At 35.8% G+C, this 10339-nt stretch overlaps 1 protein-coding gene across 2 annotated transcripts in view; it reads left to right on the top strand.

Moving 5' to 3' along the window:
• Window positions 1-402: 402 nt before the first annotated feature.
• Window positions 403-10339, top strand: part of Ppp1r2 (protein phosphatase 1, regulatory (inhibitor) subunit 2) — a 22768-nt gene continuing 12831 nt past the window's right edge. For both annotated transcript variants that reach the window (XM_013019439.1, XM_013019438.1), the window contains exons 1-3: window positions 403-786; window positions 9296-9403; window positions 9931-10008. In XM_013019439.1, the coding sequence (XP_012874893.1) occupies window positions 665-786; window positions 9296-9403; window positions 9931-10008 (308 nt within the window). In that variant the 5' untranslated portion in view covers window positions 403-664. The remainder of the gene's footprint in view (window positions 787-9295; window positions 9404-9930; window positions 10009-10339) is intronic.

The following is a 10339-nucleotide window of genomic DNA, read 5'->3' as shown; positions in this document are numbered from 1 at the left end:
ACCATTCTTGATGTCATAAGAGGTCTGCAAGGGTCTTTCCAATGCTGATAGTCTATGACTTTCGAATAGGGAGGTTAAGTTTTTAGGTGGGTTAAATAGAAAACACATATCGTTTCTTCCAAAGTAAGCTACTATCTCTCTTGGAGGAATGAGATTACCTGTGAGCCTCAGTTTTCTGACATGAAACGGAAATAACAAGGTGCTGGGAGAGAGGGTGCCGCAAGCATCAAAGCCAGTGAACCTTGCGGTCAGGCTCTAAGGAAATCAACAGCCGGGCTCCCTACCGCAGCCCCAGGGCGGGGCCGGCAAAGAGCCGCGAGGAGGCTGGCTTTGTTCTGGCCCCGCCCCCGACTGGCCCCGCCCCGCCCCTCCCTAGATATCGCGAGAGGGCGGGCCCGCTTAGCTCGGGCGTCCGCGTCGCTCCCGCGCTGGGGCACTCGACCGGCCTCCTCTGTGGGCCGCGGGTAAAGAGCCGGCGGCAAAGGGCCGCCCGCCGCGCGGCGTGGGCTGTGGCGTCGCGTTCGTTTGAACGACGCCGGTAGTCGCTGTGTACGACCGCGGGCTCTGCGGCTGCCTGGCGGGTCTCGGTAACGCCCGACCCCCCCCATTCTCCTGCCCCGGCGCTGCAGCAGCGACCCTGAGCGGACCGCCCGAGCGACCGGCCATGGCGGCGTCCACGGCCTCGCACCGGCCCATCAAGGGAATCTTGAAGAACAAGACCTTGGCGGCCCCCCCGGTGGTGGCCTCAACCCAACAGCCCGGCCCGAACGTCGACGAGGAGCTAAGGTGAGAGCCTGGGTGGGGAGGGCGGGGGGTGTAGTCTGCGAACCCCCCCCCGTTCCCGCGATCCCCCCCCACCCGGACCCGAGCGCGGCCGGCCGGGGCGGTTCGTGGATGTGCCCGGGACACCACCGGGCTCTGCGGCTCCGGCCCGCGCCAGGGTGGGGTCAGGAGCGGGGGTAGTGACCGTGTTTTCTTCGTTAACTATATGTGTATATAATATCTTTTTAGTAAACACGATCTTTGAACTCTTGTCCTGAGAGCCTTAAGGACTCACACGGAGTTTTTAAGACCTTACCTGTTAAGGGTTTATTATTTCCTAACCTCTATGGTCTGGAATCTAAAACTAAAATTCTTCGATAATTAAAGAAATGTTTTCTTGCCTTAAGAATCCTTTAACGATCCAGGATCAAGACCTCTTTCTCTCTCTGTCTCAAAAAAAGGACTTATTTCCTTACTAATCATCTTACCACACTCATTCTGGTTCTCTGCTTTGTTATCATCTCTGCACTTCAGTGGAACTAGTATTTTCCAAGTCCTGATCTATACTTAGTGGAAAATTAATTTATTGCTTCATATTTTACATCTGCAGTTAGACTTCTGGGAGCTTTCTAGTTTGTGGTCCTGTTCAGATGTTGTCCAAACTCTGGAGAGCTTAATGTTGACCCAAAGCATTGTGCATATAAATAATTGGAAACAATCCAAGGTCCATTAGGAGGAAATAATGAAATATTAATTATGGTACATTTGTGTAATGGAATAATATATATACCAACCTTTATAAAAGGTGATGCGTGTGTAATGTAACAACTTTTTTTTAAAATAGGGTTAAGAAAAGTTACTACTGATATTTGTACTGAAGCTCAGTGAGGGTATTAGTGAAATAGTGACACATTACACTTAGAGCATTTCTGTATAAAATATCTGATTTATGACCTGGCATGGCAAGTTTTTATGGGGATTGTTACTTTGGAGAAAATACTAAATAAATAGGAATGCAACTTAAAGTTGTAGTCTTTTGGATGCTTCATTCTTAGGATCCCTCACATGCAATTTTCCAGCCTCTGCTTGGAGGTCATGGGACTAAGAATACAGAATCCTACTATAACATAACTGAAAAACCAAAATAGTTAAAAATAACTACAGAAGGCTCTGATGGTGCTTCAGAGTATTTAGCATTCAGCACTCACTTTTTACTTATAAATTTCTTTCTGTCCAACTACCAAAAGTGTGGTTTTTTTTCCTTTTTCTGCTTCTTTACGCCTTCTCCGCTTTGATCTGTTGTAACTTGTGACCTCAACTTATAGGTTAGCCCCCTGCATGCTAGGTAATAATTTTAAGGCAGGTCTTTCTGCCATAAAAAACATTAGACTAAGTAGGTAAGTTACTTCATCTATAGGAACTCCTGACAGGGCAGAGTCACTTCAAAGGGATTTTTTCAAGTAGGTGACTGACCCTACTAGTTCAAAGGTCACAATCCTATCCTCAAAGGGAGCTACAAAGCCATTATTTATTGAGGTTTGTGATGTATGATTTCAAGTAGTAAAAGGGTATGGACTTTTTCATAATGGTAAGTTACAAGACTGTAAAGAAGTTAATTGTACTACTAAACAATATACATTATTATTTTGTCACAATTCAGAGTAAGCAATATTAGTAACTTTATGAGAGCCTCTTTAAATAGAAACATAAAGATATAGTTGAATGCATTTTAATTTTTTGTAAAGCTTACTTAAATATCCTCATATAACAAGAACTGAAAAATACCTCTTGCAATTACAATGTGCTCAAAATTTGTAAACATACAAAAATAGTATAATGGTCTTACTTGAACTGTTAGAGCAGAATATAAGGCAGGTGCATCTCAAATTAATGTGAAAATAACCAGGAATCTAAGTTGTCATTACTTGCATAAGTCCCACAGACACTAAATTGTAAGTACTGAACCTTTGCTCTTAGGGAAAGTATAAGGTTGGGTTTTTTCAACCCTCTAATTACATTTCTATCAACTGATCAATACATAGCCTTGTTTTCTATGTGATTTTTGTAAAGACACCTTATTTAGCAAAACATTTCCTTGTTTAGCTTAAGCTGTGTGCATTGGGTAACTCAAATTTCTTCCTGCTCTACTTATGTCTAAGCAGCCTAAGCACCTCCAATATTGGATTTTAGATACAAATAAATTTTAGCAAGTAAGTGAACTCCCAAATAGAGAATCTATAGTTTTTGTATCACTATCTTACATGTTGTTTCACATGGAGGTTTTTTTTTTTTGAAGATAGATTTTTTTTTTAAGGAAAAATATTCACACTTTATATATTTGTATTATTCATATACATGCATATTATTTATAGCTAACTCAAGACAATATATAAAAGTAAGCTTTATAAACTTGAGGTTGATATTTGAAATATTTCAAAATATTTCAAATTTTATTTTTTAAAAATTCAATTCTTATCAAAACTGATCAAACAGTAATTAGAGCGTTTTTTTAGTTGACTCAGTACTGTTATTTTTGTGTGATTGGTTTGTACTGAAACTCATTACCTTCCTGCCTTAGCTTCCAGAGTTGGGAGTGCAGGCATGTACAACATGCCTGGCCAATGCTGTTATTTTGTTATTGTTCTCCTTATACTTTTTATATTAATATTATTAGTTTCAGTGAGTGGTTTCCTTAGGTGTCAGGTTAACTAAAACCCATAATGCACATAATTAAGCATAGATAGATGTCAGCATATTGCAACATGTACTGTTTAATGTAAGTGCTACTGTTATCTTCTGAACCTCTTCTTTCAAAATACTTTGAAATGTAGTATGTACAACTTGGGAAGATCTAACCTAACATACCTAGCAAGTGTGTGCGTGTGTGTGTATTTCATTTAAAAAAAGATCTCATTGATTCTAAGATGTGCCACCAATAAAGAAAAAACTTATTGCCAATTATAGAATGCTAAACATTTTAAGATTTTTTCAGATACATTATAGTGTGAATAAGGCTCATTTTGAGATTGTTGAAAACATAATAGTAAAAGTGCTATCTTTTAAAAAACGTATTGTTATTATAAAGGTGATGAACACAGGGATTACAGTTACATAAGTCAGGTAATGAGTACATTTCTTTTTGGACAGTGTCACCATTTCCCTCTCTTTCTCCCAATAGTTTCTTTCTGTCTTATGAGAAGTGTTTTTAAAACAATAAGTACTTAATTTGAGTCAATTGCCTGTCTACCTCTCATTAGCACATTTTATTAGCTCTAATTTTCAATGTATTTTTCTTTATCTTAGTTTAACTATTAAGTAAGTTAATAAATGTTGTTAGTCCCATTGTAATCAAAATGTAGAGATCTAATATTTTCCCCCAATATCTCAGGTTATTTTACAGTCTACTTTGGAACCTGCTACTGTTCGATTCAAATTTTACATAGTCTTAGATAATGCACTCAAGTTCAATTTGAAATTTATGTGTTTAATATAATTTAAGATGTAAGCATGCTCCAACTTTGTATTTTTCTGCTCACTAAAGGGATGTCTAATATTACAGTCAAATGCTAAGTAAAATAAAAAATTTATCTTCCAAAAATTACCTTTTCCTTGCTTGTGACTGCTTTTATTGTTAAGTCTGTAATTAGTTCAGTTGTGGTGTCAAGATTCAAAACCTTGTACTTGTCAGCCTACATAAATTAAATAGTCATTTAAGAAAGAACCATTTATTGCAATATGCAATTAAACTTTTAACACCTTTAAGCAAATTCCCACAGCCAAAACTATCAAACAAGTTACAGGCAACAAGAAGTGCAGTTAGGCTTTAAGATAACATTATATGAGCTAATGAAATGAAAGTAAAAAGTAGTGACTTTAAAGGACCAAATTTAGGCTAAAAATCAGTCATCCTAGCAGGAGTGGAGAAACTGAAAGCAGCAGGTGCCCTGCCATCATAGCAGAATCTCTCATGTCAGTTACAGTGTTCCTATTTGTGTTTGTGGAGATACCAACCCAAATAAGGTCATACGTACAGTTCCTGATGGTATTGAGCTTAAACTCAAAGTGGATTGGTCCTTGAATTTTGTTAATTCAGAAAACATTAGGAGTGCTAATTTCCATATCCAGTCTTTACTAAGAGTTTCTTGTATAAGAGTTTCTTGTGCTTCACAAACTTTTCACTTAAGAATTCCTAGGATTTTTTTGGAATCTGCTTTCTTTACAAGTGCTTGGGTTGTTTTTGTTTTTTCAAGATACTGTTTATCTTTCTTGGATGAACAAGCATAGGGTTTCATTTTTTTCCTAGTGTTAAAGAAATAATTGATTTTGAATATGTAAAACTTTAAATTCCACTTATACAGTAGAAAGTAAACAATGACAAACTGGGAAAAATAAGAGATATTTATTATGTAGCTTGTTTATGTAAACTAAGAACTCACCCAAATTTGTGAGAAATTTCTGATAAGTAATGAATAGTAATTCAAACAAGTAAAAAAAGTATTTATCATTATTTGTTAGATAATGACAAAATAAACACAAAGCAACTTTTAAATACTACTTTATACCTGTTAAACTGGAAACTCTCCCTCTCTCCTCTGTTTCCCTCTCTCTCCTGTTCTCGTTCTTTTTACCCCTCTTCCCCCATCCCCATCTGTCCTACCAGTGTTTTGGTAATTATTGGAGACATTACAAGTAGTCCTGTTTTTAAAAAAACTATACAGGTGCTAGATAGAAAACCCTTTAATCCCAGGAAGCTAAGATGGGAGGATTACTTGCATTGTCAAGATCAGCCTATCTTTAAATTAAAAAGAAAAAAAAGGGGGCACTAGTGACTTATGCCTGTAATTCTAGCTACTCAGGAAGCTGAGATATAAAGATTGTGGTTTGAAGCCAGCCTGGGCAGCAAAGTCTGTAAGACTCTTATTTCTAATTAACTGCCTAAAAGCTGGAAGTACTCAAATGGTACAGCGGTAGATTTGAGCAAAAAAGCCCAGGGTCAGTGCCTGGTTCCTGAATTCAGGCCCCGGGACAGGCACAAAAAAGAAAAAGAAGGCAAAAATTTTTAAAAACACAATCAGCTTGATCCAATACATATCAACATACATATTTTAAAGTATATATTTCATATATGTTTACTATTTTACATGTACTGGTATATGTATTAGTGGAAAGAATAAGCAGAAGTCAGAATCATTAGTGCCTTATGGGGCTGAGATTGTAAATTAGTAAATTTTATCTTGATTTTAAGAAAATGTAATTTCTGCTTATAGCCTGTATTTATCTTTCTTCTGTCATTATGTTGTGAAGCAAATTTAAAGGGAGTTGATAGCCCTCTTCCTTTGCATTAGAGATACACTATTATTTAGGAAAAACTTGTTCTACTCTGAAATTAGGAAGCATCCAACAAGGGCATTACTATGTGTTTGTTTTTAAAATAATTTTATTATAATACATAGCCAGAAAAGTATATTTAATGTAAAATTAAGGCTGCAGAAATTAATGAAGCAGGCACTCTCATGTGTCTATCATTCTGGTCAATAGAGGAAATGTTTCTACCCCTCAAAATGTCCCTGTCCTTTCATCTCTTTCTTACTGGAAGAGAAACCATTGCCCTGATTTTTAGGGTATTTACCTAAATACACATTCCTGCACTCTGATTTTGCCTTCCTAGAGATTTGTTACTTTTCTTTTACAGTATCTTTATTAGAAAGTGTTTATCAGGAGAGAGCATTTAGTTACAGTATTACAGATCTGTTAATTGGATTGTTTCCTTCACAGAACATCCTTAAAACTTGTGTCTGTTTTTCATGATCCTAATCAGAAACTCCTTATCATTTTTCCTACCTTAAGTCTGTAGAAATTTATCTCTTTTCCCTTGTTGAAAGAGAATATGGCCATAAAAAGAGTATTTTGTATATGATAGGAGTATTTAATTAAATAAAATTCCTAAAACAATAATTAGGCAGAAATATAAAGTATTGCTTTTTAAAAATATTCTGTAGCAGTCTTCAGTATTTCAAAATTATTCATTTTGAATCTTAACAGCTAAAAGTAGAAGGAATTCAGTGCATAAGAAATTGAAACTTTTTGTTGGTGGTGGTGGGCATGGGGCTTGAACTCTGGGCTTAGGCATTGTCCCTCAACTCTTCAGCTCAAGGAGAGTGCTCTACCACTTGAGACACAGTGCCACTTCCGGTTTTCTGGTATCTAATTGGAGATAAATGGACTTTCCTCCTTGGCTGGCTTTGCACCTTGATCCTTAGATCTCAGCCTCCAGAGTAGCTAGAACTACAGGCATGAGCCACCGGTGCCTGGCAGAAAGTGAAACTTTTTTTAGGGTACCATATCTGAACCCATTATCTATTATGCTAACCCACAGCTTAAAATTTAAATAAAAACAATTATTTACATGTTGCATGTTTATAGTTTAGTTTCATAACAGAGTTTCCATTATTTTAACAATTCCAAATTATAAGGACTGTTATTAAAAACTCTTCCTTTAGTGCTCATGTAGAGTAAATATAATCAGGAGAGGCATTTCATTGGCATATCTGTAGTCACAGGACTAGCAAAGGATAGCTGAAATTAAATTTCAAGCCTCTGTCTCTTAACTAGGTTTTTGCTGTTGCCACAAAATCAGTTACCATTGTGATAGAAACCTTAGCCATATCAGTGCTAAAGCCAGGTCTGTTTATCCAGTCTAATTCATTTAGGTGATTCTTTTAGTATTAGTGATATTTTAATCTGATTAGTTGAAAATTCAGATGAGCCTGGTGAATAACATGAGGTCCATGCTTAATGAATAAAAAGTCTTTCAAATGCAGCACTTTAAAATAATGGTCCATGTGTCTCAACTAGCTGTTAGCCAGATGCTGGTGGATCATACTTAGTCCTAGTAACCCATGAGGCAGTCTCATTCAAGGCTGCCCTTGAATTTGCTAGCCCAGGCCAGCCTCAAATTCAAGATACATTTGTCTCAGCTTCCTGAGAGCTAGAATTACATGCATGTACTACTATTCCTTCCTGGAACATTTGTAATTTCTAAGGTGACTCATCAAACTCTGTTGAGTGCATAGAGAGGGGAATATGGTAATAAATTTAAGTATGCCATTCTTCAAGGACATTTTAGAACTTGGGAAATTGAAAATGTATACAGTAAACTTTACTAATACATAACAAATGAAGAAAAGATTATTTGGGTCAGTATTTAAATTTACATTATATTTTTATTATTTTAAGTAGTTTTACAAAGGAGTTGCCATTTTACAAAGCAGTATGTTAATATATGAATATATACAATGCATCTTGGGTCCATGTCACCCCTTCCATCGATCTCCCCCATTTTCCTCCTCCTTTATTACATTTACATAGTTCAGTTGTTTCTGTTTAAAGTATTCTTTTTTTTTTTTTTTGCTATCCTAGGACTTGAACTCAGGGCCTAGGCACTATCCCTGAGCTTCTTCTACTCAAGGCTAGCACTTTATCACAAGTTCATTAGAAAGTCACAAATTGTATAGAAAACAAAATAATATTTGCTTATTCTTAATGAGATTGATATTTAAGACACTGAATTATTGAGGCTCTTAGTTGGTGAATACTTTATTGAACAGATATTAACAGGTGCTTGGAAAACACTTTTGTTTCCCTTAAGTAAGTCCAAATGTATTGTTTCTTAGCACACCCTTGTTTTCCAGATTAAAAAGTTATGATTTTTTGCAGTTTAGCTTAGTATCTGAATTTAGTATGGTTGTCTAGTTTTATGTGTTCTCATTTTTAGAGATATCCTTATTCTTAATGAGATTGATATTTAAGACAGTGAATTATTGAGACTCTTAGTTGGTGAATACTTTATTGAACAGATTTTAACAGGTGCTTGGAAAACACTTTTGTTTCCCTTAAGTAAATCCAAATGTATTGTTTCTTAGCACACCCTTGTTTTCCAGATTAAAAAGTTATGATTTTTTGCAGTTTAGCTTAGTATCTGAATTTAATATGGTTGTCTAGTTTTAGGTGTTCTCATTTTTAGAGATATCCTTGAAGAAGTTAGGTTAGGGAACTACTCCTGTAATTTTTGTTCTATTTGTTTTGAAAGATTCTAACTGTATGTCCTAGTAAGTCCTCAAACTCCTGATCCTTCTAACTCAGCCTTCCAAGGCATAAACCATTACTTTCTGTTTGTCTGTCTGGTTGGTTAGTTGCTTTGCTTTAATTTTTTTGAGACAGGGTCTTGCAGTATAATCAAGGGTGTCTTCAAACTCACAATCTTCCTGGGTCTGTTTCCAAAGTTAAGAGATAGAGAAATGTACCACATGCCTGGCCTGTTTATGATTTTATTAAAACAATTCTTAATATATAGTAGAACAAAAATAGTTAAGTACTGATATTGGATAATGGCATAGATTTTAGTTTTAACTGTTAATCTATAGACCAGACGATAACTAAGCATATCATAGTATAATAGGGTTTTGAATGGCTAATTCTGAAGCTTAGGTTTTAATGTATGGGCACTAAGTATTCTTTTCTTTTTCAATTTTAGTAAAAAATCTCAGAAGTGGGATGAAATGAACATCCTGGCAACTTATCACCCAGCAGACAAAGACTATGGTTTAATGAAAATAGATGAACCAAGCACTCCTTATCATAGGTAATATACATGGACATTTTTTTTGTGACTTGCTTACATTTTGCATTGATATGAGCTTCTGGATAACAGCATATTTGAATTTGTGTTTTGTTTTATATAATTAAAGTAACCTACGTAAGTTATTAGTAATATAAATAATGTGTTAACTTTAATGGAAACATTTTGTATATCACAATCATAGTAACATTCAGTTGTTACTTATAATAGCAGGTGCTTGCTATCTTCTGATGATGGACAAAGAGGAGTAAGTTTTGCCTTCTTGAAAGGAAAATGAGATTTGAGTTTGTTTTCCCAAATAGAAATCAGAGACTTCCTTTGCAAATAAACAAAAAGGGTAACTGATAAATAACTGTTACCTTACCCACTCATTACTGTTGTTCATATCCTTATTTTTGAGCTTATATAATTTTTAGTTCAGGTATTATATTATGGTTTTTTGAGTGTTTTGAATGTCTAATGTTTTTACTTGTTTTCCTGGTTGAAAAATTATATTTCATGTATTAATTAAAATGTGTATGTTGACCTAGTATGATAGGTGATGATGAAGATGCATATAGTGATTCAGAAGCCAATGAAGCCATGACTCCAGATATCTTAGCTAAGAAGTAAGTATTAAAGCAGTTTTGCAATGAGTTTTAAATTGTTCAATCTTAAATACATATTATACTGCTTATAAAAGTGCAAATAAAAGGCTGGGAGGCTAGGGAATGCTGAGGATTGAACCAGTACTAACCAGGCCTACTGCTCTATCACTGAGTTGTATCCCCAATCTCATCTAGATTTTTCATACCAATTGTTATGGTTCTGTTTCTTGATTAAAATTAATATATGCATCTCATTGTTGCAATAGGTCCACCTGTATCCCTATTTAAACGATTTGAGATGTATAAGTCCTTATGTCAAAAACGAACTTTACAACTTTCATGCGGGGGGGGG

This window comes from Dipodomys ordii, unplaced genomic scaffold (assembly GCF_000151885.1).
Source record: "Dipodomys ordii isolate 6190 unplaced genomic scaffold, Dord_2.0 Scaffold45, whole genome shotgun sequence".
In the NCBI taxonomy this organism is placed as follows: domain Eukaryota; kingdom Metazoa; phylum Chordata; class Mammalia; order Rodentia; family Heteromyidae; genus Dipodomys; species Dipodomys ordii.
Note: the sequence above shows the minus strand (reverse complement) of the source record. Positions and strands in the feature narration are given on the sequence as shown.